The sequence below is a fragment of the Lepidochelys olivacea genome (assembly GCF_965140295.1).
Source record: "Lepidochelys olivacea isolate rLepOli2 genome assembly, chromosome: 18".
NCBI lineage: Eukaryota > Metazoa > Chordata > Testudines > Cheloniidae > Lepidochelys > Lepidochelys olivacea.
Genome location: NC_140428.1, coordinates 22,381,403 through 22,405,377, shown reverse-complemented (window position 1 = coordinate 22,405,377; position 23,975 = coordinate 22,381,403). Strand labels below are relative to the sequence as shown.

Genomic DNA, 23,975 nt, shown 5'->3' with positions numbered 1-23,975 from the left:
ATGGAATAATGTTGCACAAGCCAAAGTCATTGATGATTCATTTAGGGTTTCCCAGCCCATGAGAATTCTTGAGATTTAGAAAAGTTCTGCCATTTTAAATTGGGAAGAAACATTGTAATCTCAAAATTTCTTGTGAACCAACAAACAGTGACAAAATTCCAGTTTGGGTTAATTTTGTTTTGACCATTTTGAAGTGTTTTATTTTAATTTTCACATTTCCACCCTTCTAAATTTTGTTTTACTCTAAATTTACTAAAATTTTGAAATGAAAAAGTCATCTAGCCTCAAAACCCCCCAACACTTCTCATTTCAGAAATGTATGTTTCTCAAACAGTTTTGGTTTTGAGGTATCGGCATTTTATGATGAAAAACTGGTAGGCTGAAAAATTCCTGACCAGCTGTAGTTTCCATATGCACTCATCTAGCTAGGACCCCAGGCTATCTTAGTCCAGTGACTCCATGTGAACCCAAGCTCCAGTTGCTTCCAGTCCTTCTAAGGTGATCCACATGTTCTAGAGCAATAGATGCTGTACATTACCCCCATACTGGCATAAGCCACCTGCACCATGGCCAGGTAGTGTATCCGTCCTAGGTGCTGGATGGGTTTCCCTTCCCACTTCAGAATGGTGGTGTAAACCAGATGCTTCATCAGCTTCCGTTTCTTCCACTGCTCATCACATGGAACCTTTCCAAGACAGATCAGAATGCAACACAGAAGGGAATAAAAATAGAAGTGTTAGCAGCTTGAAGGTGTTAGAGGAATGTTGCACTTGTTATGGCATTAGCATAGGACTTAAGAGAGCTGAGCTCGAGTCCCTTCTCTGCCCCAGACTTCCTGTGTGACCTTGGGCAAGTCACGCAGCCACTCTGTGTCTCAGTTTCCCATCTGTGAAACGGCGATATTAGCACTGCTTTGCCTCACGGGGATGTTGTGAGGCTAAAGATATTACAGATTGTGAAGTGCTTAGATACTACAGGCATGGGGTCCATATGGATAAATTTGCATCTGAAGCTAAACTTCCCCCAGGTTTGGGAGGGGACATTTCGTGTGATGTGAGGTTCTGTTTTGGGCCAGTTATAGAAATGGGCCTGATCCAAATGAGAATTTTCCCAAAAATTCAAAGCGCTTTGGGCCTGGAGTTCTGATGCAGGCCTGTCTCTAAATGGCATAAGAATAAGCCTGAACACCCCTCCCTCGTTAGGAGATTCGAGAAAAAGATTTAGTCAAAACCTTTCCCACCAACCAACCACCCTGGCCCAGTCTTTCCCCATCCCTGAGATTTTTACACACTCCAGGTTGTTCAGTCCCCCGTGCAGTCTGTAAGCCCTACTGCACAGCTACGTTTTAGCACATAGGAGCAGTGGGGACAATCAAGTGGTGCCTTGGTCTTGCTGCACTGGTGTGGAGTGGGCCTTTCTCTGAAAGGGAGACTTAGTGATGGACAGGTTGGGTTGCTGGAAGGGGGATGAGCTGGTAAGGGAGTTACACATTGGTTAGGTGGGCTTACCCCATATCACACAATAAAGGTCTAATCTATATCTAGTGGATCATTGATTAGCAAAGAATATTAAGATCTGAACACCCTGTTGTTGTATTTTGGGGGTGTTTAGGGAAAATAAGGAAAGTCCCTGTCACCGTAATAGGACTGCTAGGTTTGTTATTGCTTAAAAAGGGGAATAAGATCTAAGAACTCGGTGTGAGCAGTGGGTTTGTCGGCTTTCCTTGGGTTTGTGAGGTAACCTGTGGGCCTGGTTGAACAGGTCCTGAAACATCCTCACACTAAGTGGGTGCTTGGAAGAAGAGGACCCTTATTTGAACCTTCAGGTGATCAGGCTCGAGAGAGGAGTGAGGGACTAGGCTGGGTCTGGGCTTACCTGAACTTTTCCTAATTAGAAACATGAAGACAGAATTTGAAGGGGAGGACTGGATGAAAAGCCTTAAGAATATTCACTGCGTTAAAATATGTCACCCCGCAGTAGCATCCAAATGTATGACTCTTCTCAACTTCAGTGTACGCCTGTCCTCTGGTAGCACTTCATGGCATTGTGTTGTGTCTTATGAGGCTCTGTATGGTACAGGCCAGTAGACACTTCAGACCAAATCTTCCTCTTTGGGACAGTAACTAATGGGAAGGTTGAATGTCTGGGCTGACTAACTATTTCCCTGTGGTCAGTCAGTCACAGCCCCCTTCTGTGCCTCAGAAAACCAGTCGTTCTGCTGAATGTGTCTCAGCCAGTTAGAAAAACTAAATGCCAGAGGTATGAAAGTTCATAGTGTGTTTAGCAAGACTTGCTCTCCACAGCCTATGATGGATGTGTGGTGTCCCCAGGGTGTACACTGGCTTGGAGGAAGGGGTCACATCTCCCTCTGGAGTCTGCCCCCAGCCACTAAAACAGGTTGTTAATTGTCAGTTCAGATAGCACAGGGTTGTGCTTGGGGTGGCAGGGCTCACTGCAGCTGATGGGCCTGGGGTCTATCGCTCTGGTATTTTGTTTCTGGCCTCAGTGTGTCATACCCCCACCTGGGAGTGCTCAGAGGACTTCAGTCTCTCCGCACTCAGGAGCCACTAACATTTCTTGCCCCCATCCCATTCACTCCGCATCTACTCTGGGCTCTACCCACCACCTCTAGCAGGGCAGCCTCACCAGGAAAGGAATGATATTGCTGGGGTGGGCTGGACAGTGAGCATTTGCCATCTTGATGTGCCTCTGGATGCTGAGAACCCAGATGTGGAATTCAGCTGGACTCAGGCATGAGATGATCCTGGATTCTATCATGGGCCCTATGGAAGGAAACACACAGCTCTGGCATGCCAGGAAGAAGACAGAACTGCCTCCGAGTCTGATGGGTGAATTCCTCCCAACACCCCAAGACTTCACAAGCTGGTAGCCAGCCTTGCAGACACCTCCTTTGGGACCAGTTCTATTCCGGATGCTGAGACAAGCTCATCCCCGTCTTGTGGTCCATGATGGTGGGTTCTGGGCTAGTCCCCATCAGAACTAGACAATTGTCCTGCTCAGCTTGAAAAGACACTGACCTCTAACAGGTGGGCTCAGCACTTTGAGGGAGCAGATTCAGGAGGATCTATCATTTAGGGTGACTTTAGCACAAGGGTCACAGTTAACAGTGAAGCTTTGCTGGCTTGAGAATCAGTGGCTGCTGCATTTACATGTGAAGACTGGGAATTTCAATGCCCCTAGCCCTGCCTGGGCCTTAGCCCCATTGCATGTGGTCAGCATGGGCTCCCCTGTTCACAGGAATAGGGATGAGGTGGTGCCTGTAATGAACACAGAGGAACAAGGGTCCCTCTTTCCCTGGTCATCACAAGAGGATCTTCCATCTGTTTAAGCCTTTCACGGGCGTCTAGAGAGAAGGCTTACCAGTCATTTCAAACATGCAGCCAGTGTCACTCGGCACATCCCTCACACTCATCCCCGCGAGCGGAAGCAGGCCCTGCAGCAATGGGGAATTACTGTTAGAAAGCAATCATTGTGACTCCCTCCTCTCCGCCCTCTCTCAGTCACACACTCTCCCATAACACTAGACTCTACTTCCCCCACATCCAGTGTTTCCCTGCCTCCTGAAAGCTGGTCCCTTACTTCAGAAAAATTAAATGCCACTTGGGCCCAGCTCTTTCAAGGGAGGCAGCATCACCTAGCTGCTAGAGCACTGGACTGGAACTCAGGAGACATGGGTTCGATTTCTGGCTCTGCCGGTGGCCTTGGGCAAGTCATTGCTCTGCTCTGTGCCTCAGTTTCCCCATCTGTAAAATGGAGATAATGATACTGATGTCCTTTGTAAAGGATCTGTGGATGAACTCTAGCTCTGCTTTGAGATCTAGGGATGGAAAGTGACTCGAAGAGTGGGTATTGCTATTATTCAACACTACCATGTGGTGTTAAAGGGCTCCCCATGCTAATTCATATGCCTACTGTGCGCCTCCCCCCCATCACCCTGCCAGGCTGGCACACCCCAAGCTTTGGGCAATATGCCCTACTCTTTGATTTGGCTGCTGTAACTCATAATTCTATACATCTGTGATTCCTTCTCTCCCTTCTGCTGTCTGTTCCCTCATCATCATGACCTGATGATGGTCAGGCCTGGACTCCCTCTGATTTCCTCTGCTTTGAAGTCCCACAGATTGGGACACTCCTTTTGTAGCTAGAGAGTTTTCTAGCTGAGCCCCTGTTCTGATATTTAGTTACTGTATTTGTGCCACAGACGTTCAGCAAAGGGATAGCTTGGTGCCTTGATGGATGAAGCCCAGTGCTCCAACGAACAGGGGCTCTACACTGTACAAAGGGAACCCGGTGTTTTACCTGGTAGATAAACATCTTCTTCATGTGATCCACTGATAGAATCAACAGCTGGAAGGGGAACAGCACAATGTACTGTTCAGACATCTCCTGTGGAAATAAGGTTTTATTATCATCATTGTCCTAAAATGTTAAGACAAATTTAAAATAAAATATGTTCGAGATTAAATTTCCCCAAGCTCCTTGCTTTACCCGTTCTGCATCACTGCAGTATTTCATATATCTATACGTGCTCCCAGTTCCAATAGGTCAGACTGTTTAAGGGCCGTAGAAGGGAGCTATGAGTTGTGCTGTGTAATGTAGCAGATGGCCCAGGGTGAGCCAAAAGTCAAGCAACTTGCTCCTATGAATACATTGCCATTCTATAGCACCTTTCCTCTGAGGATCTCAAACATGAATGAATTAAGCACAACGCTGCTGTGAGACAAGGAGTTTAGATATTATTTATCCCCTTTTTAGCTGCCTCTGTCCGCCTTAACTTCCCTGAGAGCTCCCGTGTAGACATGACCTGAGATATCAGGCTGGCTTTTTTCAGCTGGAATTCATTCAGTTGTGATCCCATGCAGATCTTACAGAGAGACAATTTATTTGTCGTGTTATTGGAGACAATAACAAGGGGGAAACCCTACGGTTGGTCTGGAAATGTTTTTTTATTCCTGAAACAATGAAATCCAAAGTCTTTTTTTTTTTGTGCCAGAAAACTAGATAAAAAACATATATATTTTTTGATTTTTCATTAAAACATCTCAAAATTCTTTGAACATGGATATTTCCGTTTAAACAAACAAAATGTCATCAACACAACATTTTGAATGAAAAATGTCAACCAGTTCTAAGAAGCTTATGTGAGACCTGTCCACCTTTAGCTGACCTTGGTGGAAAAAGCTGAATATTTTACCTTTCGCTAGCAGTCCCAAATTCCCTCCTAGCAAAGTATGGCTCCAATTCTGCAGTAGGGTTTATAGATTCCAAAACCAGAAGGGACTATTGTGATCATGTAGTTTGACCTCATGTATGAAACAGGACAGAGAACTTCCCCAAAATAAGTCCCAGAGTGTATCCTTTAGAAAAACATCCAATCTTGATTTAAAGATGGTCAGTGATGGAGAATCCACCATGACCATTGGTAAATTATTCCAGTGGTTAATAACCCTCGCTGTTAAAAATGTACCTTATTTTCTGTCAGAATTTGTCTAGCTACAACTTCCAGACATTGGATTGTGTTATAACTTTGTCTGCTAGATTGAAGAACTCGTGATTAAATATTTGTTCCCCATGTAGGTACTTATAGATTGTCATCAAGTCACCCCTTAATCTTCTCTTTTTTAAGATAAATAGATTGAGCTCTTTGAGTTTGTCACTATAAGGCAAGTTTTCTAGTCCTTTACTCATTCTCATGGCTCTTCTCTGAACCCTCTCCTATTTATCATCATCCTTCTTGAATTGTAGTCACCAAAACGGGACACAGAATTCCAGCAACAGTCGCACCAGTGCCAAATATAGAGGTGAAATAACCTCTTTTCTCTTACTTGAGATTCCCCTGCTTAGGCATCCCAGGATCCCATTAGCTCTTTTGGCCACAGCATTGCATTGGAAGTTCATGTTCAGTTGACTATCCACCATGACACCTAAATCTTTTTCAGAGTCACTGCTGCTCAGGATAGAGTCCCCCATTCTGTAAGTATGGCCGACATTCTTTGTTTCCAGATATATACATTTATATTTAGCCATATTAAAATGCATATTATTTGCTGGCCCCACTTTACCATGTGATCTGGAACACTCTAAATCAGTGACCTGTGCTCTTCATTTTTTACCACTTCCCCAATTTTTGTGTCATCTGCATACTATATCAGTGATAATTTTATGTTTTATTCCAGGTCACTGATAAATAATGATAAATAGCGTAGGGCCAAGAACCTAGCCCCGTGGGTCCCCACTAAAAACAGACCTGCACAATGACAATTCCCCATTTATAATTACATTTTCAGATCTATCAGTTAGTCAGTTTTTAATCCATTTAATGTGGGCCATGTTAATTTTATATGGTTCTAGATTTTTAATCACAAGGTCTTGCAGTACAAGGTCAAATGCCTTGCAGGAGTCTAAGTATATTACATCAACATAATACTTTCATCAACCAAACTTGTAAGCTTATCAAAAAAAAAAAAAAGATATCAAGTTAATTTGACAGGATCTGTTTTCCACAATAACATGATAGCAGATCCTGTTGTGGGCCCGAGGACCAAATTACCCCAGTCTTTCTCCTCCTACCATTTAAAAATACATTGCTTTCCCCTCCCTTCCCCCTGTGCATTTGGGAAATCCCTTGCTAAAGAGACAGAAGGTGCAGATAGGATGAGATGGTTACCTCCATGTGACAGCTGCGCATAAGAACCAGCGAGGACCATACTATTTCCCCAAGAGAGTGGATGCTCCTCCCTTCCCAGCCAGTGATGGGCTGTGTGAATAGGAAGTTCCTTAGTTCCTCCTGTGTTCTCCCCCACAACACTTCTGCCTGGAAGCAAAAACAATATCTCTTTATTAGCCTGGTGGGAAGTATCCTGAAACACATATGGAAACGGCAGGTGGAACCCATGGAATCTAGGTGCAAACTCTTTGACATTGCTCAGGTGTTTGGATGTAAGGTTCAGAGCAGAAGGGATGGTCTTGGATTGAACTGAGACTCAGGAGACCTGGATTCAGCTCCCAGCGCCTGCCATTCACCTACCGTGAGATGTCTCTGTGTACAATGGGGTGAAGAGCATTGTGAGGTGCTCCTGGGAACAGCGCCCAGCATCTGACCCTGTCTGTGGCCTCTAGGAGCTACCCTGACACAAATCATAATGGCGTTAGACTCACCTGTGGGTTCAGCTCTCTGATCCTCCCCTGAAAATCTTCCTCTTCAGCTAGCCTCAGGTTCTATAAGAAACAATGTGTGGATTCGTATGACTGTGTAAAACTGGAGGGGAAAAGTCCTCCCCACACCCTGAGATAGTGAGAACCGTTCATCGCTGTTTGGGGCTCAGGGCTTATCCATGTAATGGTGTCAGGCACCTTACTGGAGTGGAAAAGCCTAAGTGGTGATGATGACACCATGCCCCCTTGAAATAAACAGGCCCGGACTCTCCTACCTGACTCTAGGTGTGACTCTTGGCTTGTGAGGTTCTGCTTATACTCACACCTCCTGTCTCTGTCGTGGTCACGGGGTCCCTGAGATGGAGGGAGCCTTCACTCTGAGGTTCTGAAATGGACCATTTTCTGTCGTGGGAGAGGAAGGGATGGGAAACGGAAGATGAATAGGAGAGGTTCCTTTATTCACTTATCCTATGGGGTTTCGCTAGGTTGTGACACGGACAGGACCGTTAATGTCATGTTCAGGCAGGAGACTCAGTTCTGACATGGGCATTTCAGCTTTTAACTGCTTGATTGCTAGGAGTATTCCAGCGGGCTCTAGCTGGAAGGTAACCTCTGTGTATCCAGCAAGGCCACCTGGCCCCTTCCGAACGCCCAGATTCAAAGACACGCTGCCTACCTGCTGCCACCTATTTCCAGCAGCTCCATCTCATCCTGGCATGCCCCTGCCGACGCAGCTCGCCGGGCGCTCATGCTACAGCACCCCATCTCTTCTCACCAGCTCCCCCAGGCCAGCCACCTGCCCTTAGCCGCTTCAGCCCCCGGGGTCAAGTCCGAAATCGCAGGCTGACGTGCCGACCTTGTCCGTAACAAACGGTCCGTAAGCATGAGGAGACAGCGCAGATGGCGGGAGGAGAGAGGGCCGTGCCCATCCGCTTACTTGCTCATTAAGAATATGCTTGGGGTAGAGGCAGCAGCATCTGAGATGTAAAAGTGTTTCCTGTTGGTCTGAAAACCTTTCCTCTCCCATCCCCCAGCGTCACAGCTTCCGGCTAAAGAAATTGAGGGGGGAGATAAGCAAATGTGACAGTTTGACTGTAAAACCCAACCAAAATAAAAGATGAAAGCGACCTTTAATACACAGCCGGAGGATGCCGAGCGCAGCAGCCCCAGCAGCGTGGCAAGCCTGGGGGTACAACTAGGAATCACGTGATGAAAGGGAGGATCTGGGGACAATTTCTAACTAGCGAGGCTGTGGCAGGGTGCTAGGAACCAACAACTGAGCCAACTGCTCACGTAAACACCAATTATTCCCCGACCACCACCCGCCCGCCCAGGTGGCCCTGACTATGCCTAATTAGTGCATCAGAATGGGCTGGGGGAGGACTAAAGAACTAATTAGCCCACTAGCGCGGAGGGTAGAAGAAGGCATGGGAAGGAGGTGCTGGCAAACAGAGGCAGAACCAAGATGGATCTCTGGGTGGAGAGATCTCTTCCCTCTCCTCTCCTCAGCAAAGGGCTGAAGAGCAACTGGTACAGTTGATGTATGGATGAGTAAGGTGGTGGGACGAGCCATGTAAGTAAATTCTAGGGCGGGTGCTTAGCCATGGAAGGGCTCTGAACAGTCTGTGTAGACAGCGCAGACGATGGGAATGGGACATTGCTCTGCCACAGGGCTTGGTATGGAAGCGTCTCCCTAGAGGAGTGTGGGAGACTATTTGAAACTGGACTGAGAATGGGGCTGTGCAGGGCCAGGGTGGGTGGGGAAGATGGGCCTGAATATTGGCCCTTTTCCTCTTTGTATTTCTGGGATTCTATACAACAAAGGGTTTGGTTTTATTTGAACGCTGGCCAGGCAGATAGTGACTCTCCTAGTACCTGAGGGATTGGTGGGCAATGCAAGAGGGGGCTCTTTCAAGACAGTGAAGGGAGAGGAAGAGGAAAGGGAAAGAGGAGCTGCTGAAGGAAGGGGGAAAAGGAGAGAGAATCATAGAAGATTTGGGTTGGACAAAACCTCAGGAGGTCATCTAGTCCAACCCCCTGCTCAAAGCAGGACCAGCCCCAACTAAATCATCCCAGCCAGGGCTTTGTCAATCCGGGCCTTAATAACCTCGAAGGATGGAGATTCCACCACCTCCCTAGGTAGAGATGGGAACTGAACTGACTTGATCCTTGTCCTCCCTCTTGGGATACTGAGGATGAGCCATTGGGCTCAGGGTTCTAAGCAGGGTTCTAAGCAGAGCTGTGAAGTTCTTACCCAAATCTGAACATCCTCAATGCTCAGGAGTGCGAGGATCTGGGATTTGGTTTGGCCCATTTTAGAGGCAGAGAGTCAGCTGTAAAATTTGGACCTGGATCTGAACGTCCCCAAAGTTTGGGGGATCTTAGGAGAGGAGCTGGGTTTTGGTCAGGCTTCACTGGCAGCCGGAGCAGTAATCTATTTTGTTAGATGTACCTCATGTCCTGCATCTCATGGACATGAAAGGGTTAACACATATGGGGGGTGGTTTTTTTTTTTTTTAATGCACAGGCACAAACAGAACTGAAAGGGCTGGAAGCAGCTGTGGAGGGCTGTCTAGTGATGCTCTGAGGTGGTGTCACCATCCCACAGAGCAGCAAACTGTATGTCTGACTCCTCCCCACTCTCTGAAAACAGCACCCGGTGCTCGCTGCTGAGTTTCACAACACTTCCTGCATGAGAAATGTTCCCCTGCGGCTGACTGGAGCGTCAAGCATCGCTGGGTGGGCCAAGGGTGCACACAGTCCCTTTATAACAGCCTTATGCCAGCGAAACTGAAGAACCCTGCAGTGTACAGTGACATTGCTGCAGTATGTGGAATCAGGACTGCTCTGATTTGCATTAATTAGCCCAGTGGTATTCACTGGGGAAGATCAGTCTATACTCAGCCCTCACCGCCAGCAAAACTGAGAGTTTGGTTCCAGATCAAGGCTGGGGTGAAGGTTGGGAACTGAAGGAGGTGAAATCTCATGAGCTGAAGCCATGTGAGCTGGTTGGTTTTAGCAAGATTTCTGCCATCTTGGGCCAAAATCTCATGGGAAAAGCCTCTTCTTCCAAGAGTTTGGCTTCATCCAAATCAGAACCAGAAGGCAGGTTGCTTCTGGTTTAGGATCCAACCTTGGATGGGGATCTCCAAATCCAATAGCCCTCAGTCTCTACATTCAAAGGAGCTCAGGTCCCCAGTTTTAGGTGTTTTGCCTACCTCTATCCCCCAGTGTAAGTGATCTGTGGCCATAACCCATCAGGGATTTTCAAGCAATAAAACCATCAGCAACCAAAGTGACACATTCCTCCATGATGTAACTCCATTGAGTTCTATGGAAACACACCAGAGAGGAATTTAGCTCAAGATATTTGATTTGGGCCAGGCCAGTTATCAGCAGAAAAAAAATCCTTGGTCCAGGGGAAATGAATGTTTGCATTAGCCCTGGCCCCCACTGCAAGGCCCTTGCTACTCAGGGGGGCCGTACGAGCCTTTCTTTAGGTCCACCAGTGGGTCCGGTACTGTAGACCAGCTGTGGGTGTTTTAACCACAGTGGCTCAGAGCAGGCCCAGGCAAGAAGGTCACTGCTGGCACCTTGTCCACACTAGTGATTTAAGCACCGCTGGAGAGGCAGGCTGGCTCTGGAATAGCCAGGGAAGCTCATGCCGCAACCTCTGAGATGTCTGATGGTTCTAAAGACAGACGGCTGCCTCAGCTCTACTGGAGCTAGCAGAGCACTGGCTTTCCGCGTCTGGCTTCACCATGCTCAGAAAAGAATGAGGGCTGCAAACAGTGGTTGGTTTGTATGGGGCGGGAGAAGCCAAGGAAATTCCCTCCCTCTGCGCGAGCACCTTGTGCAGAGACGCTTTGCAAGACTCACTGCCACTAGATCGGAGAGGAGAACACAAAGGGTGGGTCCTGTGCCCTCTGCCGATGACACGAGGGGCTTACCTGTGATTTACTGGGGATGTGCTGGGATTGGAGGGAGCCACACATGGCGGTTGGGAAAGTGCAGGGTCTGGTAATGGGATCACTTTATGCTCACACAGATCCGGGCATGTGCCCTGGAAGGGAAATTATTGAGTGCTGAGAGCCAGGGAAGAGGAGGCTCACGAGCCCTGAATGACACGCTATGGTAGGATGAGATGATCAGGAACAACCTGGGACATTAGGTCTCCTTCGCCCTCCAGCCTCGCACATCATTTGGAACGATTCCTGCTCTGGCCAGGGCTATGTGGGTGGGGTGGTGAAGGTGTTTTTTACATGGTGATAGGGAGGCATCACATCTCTATAAAATGGGGGCTTACTGCACGCGAAGCACGTATGGGGGGGAAGGGGCGTTGTGCGGCTCTGTTCAGGTCCATACAATGCTATTTAAGTAGGATTATTAAATGCATACAGGCAGGATTTTACACACTGGCCCGCTCATGTTTCAATGCAAACAGGAATGCTGTTCGGAAGTCCTGTCTTCGAGCTGCTACGGTTCCAAGCATCATGGAGGTGACTCACTTGGGACTAGTTTGTTACGTGGGGACCTCCCGCTGACCCTTCTGCAGAGCAAAAAAGGGGCTTGGAAAAGACCACACCTCTGAGTGGTCAGAGCTGGAGGACCTGTGCCTCGTTCCCTGCCACTGTGTGGTGTCCAGAGAAGAGGGTGGCTCCTTGTAGCTGGGGGAGAGGCTGAACAAAGTGCAGCAAGATGGGGGGAATGATTCATCCCAGGCGGAAGTGGCGTGTACCACTACAGAAAGTATTATGCCATTGACCATCTCTCCGCAGACCATGCAAGAGAGGGCTGGGAAATCTCACTCGTTTAACTGACAGAAGAACATAAGAAAGGCCAGACTGGGTCAGACCAATGGTCCATCTAGCCCAGTATCCTGTCTCCTGACAGTGGCCAATGCAAGGTGGCCCAGAGGGAATGAACAGAACAGAGAATCACCAAGTGATCCATCCCCTGTCGCCCATGCCCAGCTGGCAAACAGAGGCTAGGGACACCAGACCTCTATACCAGTGGTTCTCAACCCGCAGCCTGTGGGCCACTTGCGGCCCAAACAGCACATAGCTGCGGCCCATGTGACATCCTCAGGGCCATGCAGGTAGTATAGATATTGTGTCGATGTGGCCTGACTAAACACAGAGCGCTGCATCTGCAGCCCACAATGGTAAATAGGTTGAGACCCATGGCTCTATACGATCATGCGAATAGAATTGTGAATAATAGATCCCTAGCACATGAGTGCATGGTGCATAAACAATAACACGTGCGCATATATCTGGAATAAGACATGATTAGGAGTGCACATTACATACATAATTGCACAGGACACACAATGGCATACGTGGGTATAACTGAGTCTGCTCAGCTGCCATTAAAAGAAACACTCTGGAAGAGGACATCACACTCTGTGGTTTCAGTCTCATTCCATAGATTTACAGGATAAGGCTATGATTTAAAAAAACAAAAAACAAAGTGCAATGGTCTTTCTAAATTGACAGCTGTGTGCAGGAGGAGGGGAGTGAACTGGATTGATGGTGGCGGGGGGGTGTTACATTGGTGGTCAGTAGCCAGTGTATTGCACAATCATCTCTCTCTTTCTTCTAAAATAACAAAATAGCTTTTAAAAGTCAGTGACCGTTTCCAAAAAATGCTTAGATACGTCACAGATACATAGAATGTGTTTTTTTTTATGTTCCTCATGGGAAAGCATCATGTATTCAACACACAGTGATCTCAGTCTAAGACCCGCGATGGGACACCTTTTTCTGATCGTCTGGAGGTGGCTCGGTGCACTGGGATGCAGCCGCTGCTTTGCTGTCATTGATCAATGGTGTTTCCTGGGCTGTGGGGTGGATCGGGGATTGGTAGAGTGACTTGGAGTGGCCTTCCCAGCAAGGCAGGCCACCTGAGACCTTGGAGTGGAGGTGCAGAAAGACCATCTGGGAGCTGGTGAAGGCCAGGTCTTCTTTAGGGGATGTGGGAGATTTAATCCCAAAGGTCTGCTGTAACCACATGCCATAGGCGGTCTCTTTTGAAGCAGCAGCTGTGGGAACAATAGTGCTGGCCGTGTCCTTCTCTGAGCCATCGTCTGTGCTGAGCTTTGCCAGGCTACCTTCCTCTGAGACTACCACAGGCTTGATAATGTACTGGCTGCAAGCACCGCTCACCTGGCCTCTTTGGACTGTGGGTTTGAAAGGATGGCAGGCGTAGGCGCTGCGAATATCAGTGTTCTGCACCTGGGGCATATTTAAGACAGTTTTCTGGGAAACCTTCTGAGGAGTGGAGATGGTGTTTTCTCCAGGACCACTTGGTTTCTTTGGAGGCTTCTCTGATGCTTTGGGAGGATGCCGAGCGAGGTGGCTGGTGCTTTCCGTCAGTGACCTTTGGTTCCTAGAGATACCCAGGGCGTTCCTGGTCTTTGAGGGTCTCAGTCCAGCTTCAGACGTACCCCCGTTATGGAGCAGCACAAAATGACACTGTGTCTGCAAAGGCAAAATCCTCTGGCCTTTCAAGCTCTTGTTGAAAATCTCAAGAGCCAAATCTGTGACAGAAAACATAGTCATGACATGGCTAAACACCTCTACACACACACACAGAGAGAAGACATAATCATAACATGGCTAAACACCTCTACACACGCACATGCATCCCAAACTACACTGCACACCACACAAAACACAGCTAAGTCACCCAAAGGACACACAGTCAGGACATGACTAACTACCCCAGCATAACACCCACTACACACAACAGTCATATCTATGAAAGGAAGCACAGTCAGGACACTACTAACCCATCTTGCACAAACACACGCACTTCCCATGTTACACACCAGACTGCAGAAAACATCTATAATGCTGTCTGTATAAAGTTGATTTGTCATGTGCAAATTGCATGTGTGTGTGTGTGCAAATAGCTCACACAGGCAGCAAAGTGTTCGCTCAGCATGCATAAATGTACGCTGAGAACAGAAGGGTGGTGCAGTGGCTAGAATGCTAGTGCGGGCTGTGGGAGACTCAGCTTTAATTCCTGCTCTGTCACAAACCTCTTGTGCAACTCACAAGTTCCTCTGTGCCTCAGTCCCCCATCTGTGAAAGGGGGACAATAGCATTGCCCTACCTTACAGGGCTGCTGTGAGGATAAATACATTAAAGATACTATGCTAATGGGAGCCATATAAATGCCCAAGTCGGATAGACTGTGCATGCATGTTGCTAATTCCTGTGCCTGCAAAAGAATGCATGTGAAAGCTGCACTTGCAGGAACGTACGGGTACAATTTGAAGGACTGTTTATAAAAATGTAGCCCACACATTTTACATAAAAGTAAGCGAAAACATCTTCAGAAACATGTTCTGCCCTGAATGAGCAGGTGGCTACAAACAGCAATATTCCTAAGCAGTCTCAGTTAGGGTAGGATTTTCAAAAGCACAAGTCCCACTGAAAGTCAATAGGACTAAGTCCCATAAGTGCTTTTGAGAGTCCCAGCCTTAGTGCACAAAGGGGCCCACACCAGTTTTGCCAGCAGGTCTGTCTATTGATTGCAATGGGCATTAGACCCCATCCAGAGTTTGAGATCCATGAAAACCCTTATGCAAAGAGACCCTGACTTGACTCCTATTCTGTATAATGCCCAAAGCCATGTTGTTGTGCCTTTGCTCCAGGTGGACATGTCTCATGGAGAGCATTGGGGAAGCTTAGGCCTGGATTGCAGGGCTCTTTACTTACCCAGAGTCCCATTGACCACAGTGGGGATGATGTCCTGCAGCACTGCACAGTTGGTGTGTAACGCAGGGTTTGCGTTCATCTCCAGGAGCCAGACCTAAAAAGAGATGAGCATAGACAAGAGCCTGAAAGCTACATTTATTCCCCCACAGTTTGCGCTGATGCTGATTCATGAGCATGAGAATAGGCGGCATGAAATCAAGTCAACACATTCCAAAACATAAGCAAGGGGCTAACCACATCTCCGGTCTGACTGTGATCTGACTAGCGCTGCGCAAAACTTTCATAACGAGCCCTGCAGTCAGGTGACGGTTCACCAAGCTTGTGGTTTAATTAAAAAACAGACACTTGTGAGGTTTGCTGAAATTCATGAATCTGTCATAAGATTTAAGAGGTAGCCATTTGCAGGGCTTATCTACACCAGCTTTACTGAGCTTACTAAGTTAGTGAAACCCTACATATTATTTTGTACTCTTTATATTAACTATCTACATATACATGAGTATCTATACCTAGGTCTTTTTTATATAGTGCTTCCATAACATCTGTCAAATGAGTTTGGAATGAACCTGTGGCAAAGTTGTGTGGGTAGTTAGGGGTGAAGCTTTGACAAGCCTGATTTCAAGTGAGCCTGAGATCAAGTTTAAGCCCAGTGAGGGGTTGGTTTCAAATGGACCCAGGGCCTTGATTCCAGGGCTTGAGTTCTGAGCAAGACTAGGGCCAAGTTTCGGTTTCAGCTGAAAACCATGTGAAACATTGACTTTGCATGTCTGGGTTAAATTCAGCTTAGTTTCCTTTGACTTGTCAGGCTCTTTCAAATCCAAGGGTGCAAGTAAGACACAGCAGTGGTGAAACCAGAGCAAACGCTCACACAAATCTTTACAAAACAAAGCAACTGAGTTGTGCACGGTTCTATTAAAACCCCAACAAATGTAAAGCCCAGTGAGCTAAACCCCTCTATTCAGCCTCTGCTTCCAGCACAGGTTCTCCAACTCATGCTGAGAACTTGCCGGGAGATTCAGAGCATTCAGCCATTTGCGGGGAGGCAGAAAAGGGTGCTTACGCACGTCGTTTTCCTAGGACTGCCTAGTGCTCTGTTGTTGAAATGCTGTGGAGAAAGAGCCCATCATTAGAAGCAGCCAGTGTGTCTTCCTCAATAAGTGTTCCTGCCTTCCCCTAGAAATAAATCACTTGAATTAGGCAGGGTTGATGCCGTAATTTTACCTTCACCTCTCCCCCTCTTTTACTGAGAGGAAAAATAAAACTCTGAATTCTCAGTTTGTTCTGGAAAATGAAAAGACACAAAAGGGGCTTTGAAATGTGGATTGTCTCCTTCAGAAGAGTAGAAACGAAAGCAAAGCCAGCTCTCATTGAAATGGAAATGTTTTACTGGTACCACAAGAGGGCACTGAAACTCCATTGATAGCTTCTGGCAAATATTTTTTCCCATCTTTGAAAACTTTGCTCAGCGCCCCGCAAATACAAGATCATAAGATTTTGTACTGACAGATGAACCTTTACAGGGGGGGAGGGATAGCTCAGTGGTTTGAGCACTGGCCTACTAAACCCAGGGTTGTGAGTTCAATCCTAGAGGGGGCCATTTAGGGATGGGGCAAAAATTGGGGATTGGTCCTGCTTTAGCAGGGGGTTGGACTAGATGACCTTCTGAGGTCCCTTCCAACCCCGATAGTCTATCATTCTATGAAATGTCTGGATTAGTTTCTTGTTTCCCTTTCATGCTTTCAAGTGAAACAGACAAACAGAAGGAGCAAAGCTGTCCATGCTACCTATCTTATATGGCCCGCATCAGTATAGCTCAGTAGTTCTCAACCCGTGGCCTGTGGGCTGCTTGTGGCCCAATCAGCACACAGCTGCGGCCCATGTAACATCCTCAGGGCCATACAGGCAGTATATATATTGTGTGGATGCGGCCCACCTAACACAGAGAGAGCTGCCTGTATGACCCACAATGGAAAATAAGTTGAGAACCACTGGTATAGCTTCTGAGTCTCTCATATGTTTTCAATGTATTCATCCTCACAACAACCCTGTGATGTAGGGATGTACTTTTATTCCCGCTTTGCAGATGGACAGAGAGACAAAATGACTTTCCTAAGGTCAGGCAGGAAACCAAACCTCTACAGATCAGTGAATTGAACCCTGGGCTCCTGAGTCCATAACCACTGGACCATCCCTCCTCTCCTGGCTTTTTAACCTATGAAAGGTGGCTGATAAACTGCAAGCTCCTCAAGGCTGGGCCCATGCCTTCATTCGTTCTTTAAATGGCACTAGATACAGTCAGCATTTGACAAATACCTTTTATTATCAGCTACTTAATCTTTTTTCTGTTCTGTTCGGGTTCATATACAGCTCTCATCATTGTAGCCTCTGAGCGCCTGTGGCTAGAATTTGTTCCGTGTTACTTTGCAGATAACAGCTACCAAAGGACCCGAGTCTGTGTTCCTTCTGCACCCACAACTCCTACTGCTTCAGGGGTCTGAGCTTTGGGGCTCAGAAGAAATGCAAGTTTGGGTGAGAGTTTGATTCTTTTCCCCAAGAATTTTGACCTTGCGAAGTGACGTCCCATAAACTGTGTGGTCCTTTGTGCACTGCTTAATTGTAGCAGCTGGCCAAGTGGAAAGTAAAGATTTATTTGGGGGTCTCTGAAAATAATAGGGGATAGTGCTGGTGTCCCATCTCCCAGTGGACTCTAATATTCAAGCCCACATGGAATTTATTGCTGGGCATGTAATTACGGCTGCATTTGATGCACCTGTTCGCAACCTATGATATACATGGGTTTATTCTCACGCACACCAAGTGTCACACTCTACTGACTTCAGTGGAAATACTCCTGCTCTTCGCCAGCGCCAATGAGATCCAAACCAGGCCTCCGTTATTTGTCCCATAGCTTTAAGACCTTTGAGATGTATAGAACTGGAGTGAAAGCTGCATTATTCCCTTTTGTTTTGTTCTAATGGTGCCTCAACTTAGCTTGTTCATAAGAAAAGCCAGGTGGGGGTCTGAGTGCTTGGCCAGAATCCATGAGTTTCTGAGTTCTGCCTCTCTCTGAAACTGGTTTTCTTTGTGGTTCTGGACAACTCATTTAGGGCCAGTTTTGCAAAGGGATTTTTAGGTGCCTAAAGATGTAAATAGGTGCCTAGTGGGCTTTTCAAATGCACCTAAGCAACGTAGGCGCCTAATTCCCATTGAAATCGATGTGAGCTAGCGCTAGGTGCTCTTGAGAATCCCATTAGACGCCTAGCTGCATTTTCAGGGGCCTACACACCCTTGGCCTCTCGGGGACAGATTTTCAAAAAAGCTCAGCTTGCATTTAGCCACCTAAATAAGGGTCAGATGTTCAGATGCACTCGGCCCCCAACAGACCCCACCTCCACTGAGATTTTCAAACGGGCCTAGCACCCCCTGTGCTCAGCTTGTTTGAAAATCTGGGTATTTGTTTTGGTGCCTGGATGGGTGGTGGGTGGGAAGGGGGTGTTTGTTAGTTTAACTTTCTGACTTCTGTGTCTGTTTCCTTATGTACAAAATAGGAACACTGCAACTTACCAACCTAGGAAGGGTGTTGTGAAGATGAATTAGTTAATGTTGATACAGTGCCTTGAAGATCTAAAGAACTATTTAATCCTATGAACTGCAGAAGAAGCAAAATCCCAACACCAAACAAAGGTAATGCTTAAAAATAAAATAACCAAATTATCTTTTTACTCTCTGGACATAAACAAGGGAATTTGTGCTTCCATACTGTTTTCCTCCAGTCCTGTTCTCTAGTCTCTGCAGGGCATACCTGTTGGGTGATGCCATTTACTCTCCCTCAGGCAGTTTAGATTTCCCGTGGCACGTAAAACTCCTGCCATGTTGCATCTTTTAGCCAGTGGCTTTGTCAAGGAAAGGCAGCGCTTACAAAAGCTACAAGGGGTAGTGGTTATTCTGCTGCTCTTGGCGCCCCCCTGAGCTTGCTCTGTGTTGTCTCTTGTGTTGCCTTTGAAACGAGTTGTGGAGTAAATATGGTTCCATCAATGCATACACCGTGCGGGGTGGGGGAATGCATGTGCTTATACACACTAACACTCACAGAGTGATCTGTGTGGGTTACCTTGGAGCGTGCGTTCTTGCCAGGAAAGTAACATTTAAAAGATTTAGCCTCCATAACTAATTAAGAAGATACCGGCTACAGCTGCAACCTCAGACACAAACTCCTTCATCCCTTTGCGGTCCTGGGGGGGCAGAGATTTGTGCTTATTTTGCATGTGAATCCCCAGTTCAGAAGCAGCTTTGCAGGGCTGGTTCTGAGTCTGGTCCCAAGCCCAGAGCTCTGTGGGGCAGGGACTATCTTTTTGGTCCATGTTTGTACAGCACCTCGCCGTGATGGGGTCCTGATGCACAATCACCGCACTGCAGCTGATTAATAATAATACTAAAGAGGCCTGGTCTCATGTTACACTGTGGATGAGGCTGAAATCCTGAGCGCACTGGAGTATTGAGAGGGGCCTTCAGTCTCTGCTGAACTCCCCACAAGGGAACCAATTAGTGCTGCCAAAGGTCACAAAGTTAGCTGGCAGATTCCCCCCACCCCTGAAGACGGAAGCTGTAAAGCAGGTTTTATCCTGAGCTCCTGAAATTGGCCTGGAACCATCTATCTCTCTGGAGCACCACTCCAAGGACCCAACGATCCCAGGAGCGAGTGGGCAGCAGTACCATTGAAATGAATGGAACTGCACCTGCTCACCGCAGGGGTGATTTTGGCCCTTTATCCCCAACGTGTTTGGCTTTCACAAATTGGCAGGCGAAGCTGGAGTCTGCTCTCCCGTGGCTGGCTGGCTGAATCCCTTTATTGCTACTAAAAGAGCCACACGCCTCAGCGGCCCTTGAGGAGAGCAGCCCTTCTGCCTGGCTGATGCAATCCTTCCTGTCAACTGCTTCCCTGACTGGAGACCATTTAAATGAACTCCCCCTAAGCCCTGGGTCTTGGCAAAACTACTTGAGGAGGCAGAACAGCTGTGCTCAACAAGCACTGTGCCCCCATGCCCTCCTCCTTGCGGCTGAGACAAGAGTGGTCGGTGCTGCAGAGGGGTTGTGGGTCCTTTCCACGGGCCCTGTTTGCATGCACGCTGCAACCAATGTGCTGCAGACCATGCTCTGGGACAGAAATGCCTTTCAAAGACTGCGCCAGCCAAATGCAGGACCCTGGAGCCCTACTGGGGACTGATTCAGGGGTGTCTAGGCATTTGGAACAAGGAGGAAGGAAGGACATAGATGGGAGAAAGCTAATATTAGCCCTTTCTACCAGCACTTTCCCTCCCGTCAATTCACTCCTTTAACTGTGTGTATGTGAGTTTGGCGCTGGATGCTCGGCTCTGGGGGAGACCACCTGGATCTATAGCACACCTCAGCACAAGCATCGTTGATGCAAGCTTCCCCCTGTCCCACCTACATTCCTCATTCCGGAGGGAGTTCCTGGTGTGAGGGAACAGCTCCATCCGTGCGACCCGGTTAGCCCTTGGCTTCCCAGCTTAGCCTGACAACCAAGGGGACACGCTGCACTGTCCTAAAGACACACATACACACACCCCGGTTTGTATCATCTCGGCCACTGGAAATCCATCAGGTGGCAACACCTTTCAATCCCTTTCATCCTGGACTGGAGCTGAAGACATAACAGAACTCCAAGGTGATGCCTGCCACTACCAAGCCCTCCAGCCTGTCCCTCCACCCCCTTTTACAGCCACTCCAGTGCCTGTGGGCCCTTGGAACATGAGAAACTTGAACATCACAGCCTTGCCCCTTTAGAAGGGGAGCCCTGCTCTGGGGCAGAACACCGCACATTCAGGCACCTCATTTACTCTGATGTGAATCAGATGCCACTGAAGTCTCTGGTGTATGGCGAAGAGGAGAACCAGGCCCATTGTGTCTTATGGGTGCAGATCCCTACACAACAGGAAGCCCAGCCAGGAACTACCCAATCACCCCAGCAACCATGGTATTCGTACAAACTTCAACAGACCATTAACACTGGGTTAAAGGCACTGGTCCTGAGTCTCCTCTCTCTTCTACCAGTTCTACCCTGAGGTATCTCCACTGACTTCAGTGAAGTTTTTTCTAATTGACAGTGGTGTACATGAACAGAGAATCAGGTTCATTGTCTCCCTACAGGACAAGAGAACAAGGAATAGCCTGCAATACACAAATACAGACATATAGTCCTGCTTTACTCCCTTTCCTCATTTTAACAGACTTCCAAACCTGCTCAGCACTGCTGGGTCTCCAGTTTCTCAGCACTGAAATCCCCACCACGGTTATAGATCAAACCATTCTAAAGTAACCGATCTGTTTATCCGTCCATATACAAAATACATAAGAGACGTAATAGTCTCCAGGGGCCATGTTTTCACTGAAGTGGAGCTAACGCTTTTAATTAACCACAGAGGGATTGCCAGACTAGAGTGACATTGGATCTCCCTTTCTATATCAGGTTTACACAGCCAGGGCTTTGCATGCCAACATTGCAAAAAGACAGTTGTCACTGAAATTTGAGACGTGCCAGTTTCTGTGTCTTTGCCATTAACTCTCTCTTGCCATAGATTTCCTGCACAAAGGACACTATTGTGTGGGCACCATGCCCTGTGCTGCATACATGACTGCCATTCTGTAGTAGGGTTTGCTGGAATATGTTTGAGTTAGCTTCTACATTAGCAACAGGTCTACAAAAGCAAAGTAAACCAGATAGCTTTCTGTTGTGTCCAGGCCAGGTGGTTCTATAGGGCTTTGAGGCAACGTGATGGTTGTAGCCAGTCCTTCCCCTCTCTTCTAGCTTTCTTTCTCTGTCTGTACTTCCCAATTTACCGTTTTATTCTGTGATTCTATCAGTTCTCACAAGCTAAGTTGGATTGGGATGGATCAGTACATGGATGAAAAACCTACAAGGAACATCTAGAAAGTTCTGCTGGTAATTTGATGATCAGTAACGAGCCAGTGCCCCAGCATAGCCTTGAAAGGGTCTCTGTGTTGTTGGAGTTTCAATGCTAGATACTCAGCTGGTGTAAATCAGGATAGTTCCTTTGAAGTCAAGGCAGATGCATTGACTTATACAAGCTGAGTATCCGGCCCGCCATCTTTCAGAGGCGATGTAAAATTGAGACCGGGGGCTTCTGGTCACTAAAGATCCCTTGATATTTTTCGCTATTAAATCCACATTCCTGCCCAAATTCCAATCACAGTTTTAACTGGATAAAGTATTCACTTCCCACCCTAAACTCTTATGGAAGGGCTGCTCTGCGCTGTTAAACATTTGGCTTCTTCCTTCTCAGAAGCGGCTGCATGCATGAAGGGAACAAGATTTTGCTAAATACCTTAAAGTCTTCGTCAATCAAGAAATCACAGCCAATGAGATCAAAGTAGCCCAGTTTACATTCCAGCTTGGATTTGACAGCCAGGAAGCATTGCAACATGATCTGCTGCATTCTCTTCTGAAAGACACACGATAACGGCCTCTTAGGGTCAGTCCAAACACACAGGAGCACAGCATCTTAGTCGCGATGCAACCAACCGGCCCAGCAAACTTTACCCTTCCCTGTCACTATAGAGATGGTTTCCCAGGTTTGTAAAATGAGAGGATTTGAGAGCCAAATCACATGTGAAATGGGGCACAAAATCCACAACTCAGGGCAGGATTTTCCCATGTAAGTGTTTTTTCCAGAGACACCCACTATCTCCAGTGTGGATTTTCTCATATTAGGCAGACACTGGAGCCATTCCAGCTGAGATCATAAGACCCCTGGACCCTGTTGGCTTGTGAACAACACTTCCTCACAAGCCTTCCCATCTTCAAGCAGACAGCCACCCACTGTACACCTTCTCTGGTAGGAAGCTTGAGGAAAAATACTGCTTACCAGATAAAAGGGGTCCTTGCATAATATTCAACCTTCACCCATCTCTCTGACTTCCTCCTTGAGGGCTTCTTTTGAACCTAGCTACTCCATGGTGCTATCACACTGACTGCACCATGGAACTGAGCCTGGCTTCTCACTCAGAACAAGTGTTTACAAACTTCCGAGAAATACTTCTTCATTTACTCTTCTAAAAGGGACAACCAGACTTGGGGACAAAAGTGGCAATTGACGATTCACAGACTCCCTGAGTTTTGTGCTCTGAGGTGCGGGTTCAGGAAGCCAAAAACATAGGGCAAAATGGAGCAGACACTGCCAGGTTTTGCTTGGTTTTGAGCTGAAATGATTGTGTTTTATGGTTTCTGTCCAATAACCTGAACCCAGGCTGGTGGAAAGATTTCAGAACCGTAGTGAAACTTTTGGCAAACTTAGTCCGAGTTGCTTCCTAGCTGGTTCCCTAAGGTTTGAGTGAAAAACCTAATGCTATCTTAATGTTTTTAGCATTTAATTTCCTTTGGGTGTCGTTTTAAACAACAGCAGAACCACAACAAAGCTTAACAGCCCTTGTCCTTTCTGAGCTCTGCTCCCTTCATTTCCATCCACAGCGTATGTTTCAAGCTGCGTGGAACCTTACTGCATCATCAGGGTCAGGCTGATGAACTGGATGGCCCCAGAGACTCCGTCCCTAACTTTCTTCCCCTCTTGGCCTGTGCAAGATGGGAGTGCGGGGTGGAAATCAAGCCTTTTAGGTCTGCTCCACTCTTCATGACAGGAGGGGTTATCCAGCCACAATCTGAGCATCCCACTGCAAGAACAGAGTGTATGTGATTGGGATCAGGCCATAAATGAATGGGCTTATACAAAGGCCTTCAAAAGTGCAGTCACACTTCGGCTTGAGTCCTGTCAATCTACACATCTCTTTGACGCCCCTTGACTTTTCACTGTAGAACCGTGGCATTGGATTGAAAGCATGGATAACACGAGAGCACTGCTCCAGGTAATTGCTGCCCATCGCCCTCTTTCATGACAAGTCACCTCAAAGTGTGATGTAAAAATAAAACCTACATTGACATGAACAAGATGAAAGACTCCAGTAGATTCTGATGCACATTTTTAGGGTGGTTTTTAACAGTAAAATGCTGCCGCATTCAGCATCTGCTGGTAAACGGTT

At 47.3% G+C, this 23,975-nt stretch overlaps 1 protein-coding gene and 2 long non-coding RNA genes across 3 annotated transcripts in view; all 3 read right to left on the bottom strand.

The window, feature by feature from the left end:
- Positions 1-438: 438 nt before the first annotated feature.
- LOC311532707 lies at positions 439-3,457 on the bottom strand. The gene is made up of 3 exons (XR_014714436.1): positions 3,382-3,457; positions 2,647-2,783; positions 439-685 (listed from the first exon to the last, which is right to left on the bottom strand). It is a non-coding gene; the product is annotated as an uncharacterized lncRNA (long non-coding RNA).
- A 3,245-nt stretch (positions 3,458-6,702) lies between these two features.
- LOC311533055 lies at positions 6,703-7,694 on the bottom strand. Its single transcript, XR_014714496.1, has 3 exons — positions 7,500-7,694; positions 7,180-7,239; positions 6,703-6,835 (listed from the first exon to the last, which is right to left on the bottom strand). It is a non-coding gene; the product is annotated as an uncharacterized lncRNA (long non-coding RNA).
- A 4,756-nt stretch (positions 7,695-12,450) lies between these two features.
- TTLL10 (tubulin tyrosine ligase like 10) overlaps positions 12,451-23,975 on the bottom strand; it is an 85,637-nt gene continuing 74,112 nt past the window's right edge. Inside the window, exons 13-15 of the mRNA XM_084652070.1 lie at positions 22,268-22,384; positions 14,904-14,997; positions 12,451-13,717 (exon numbers count right to left, since the gene is read on the bottom strand). Coding sequence (XP_084508196.1) covers positions 12,915-13,717; positions 14,904-14,997; positions 22,268-22,384 — 1,014 coding nt within the window. The 3' untranslated portion in view covers positions 12,451-12,914. The remainder of the gene's footprint in view (positions 13,718-14,903; positions 14,998-22,267; positions 22,385-23,975) is intronic.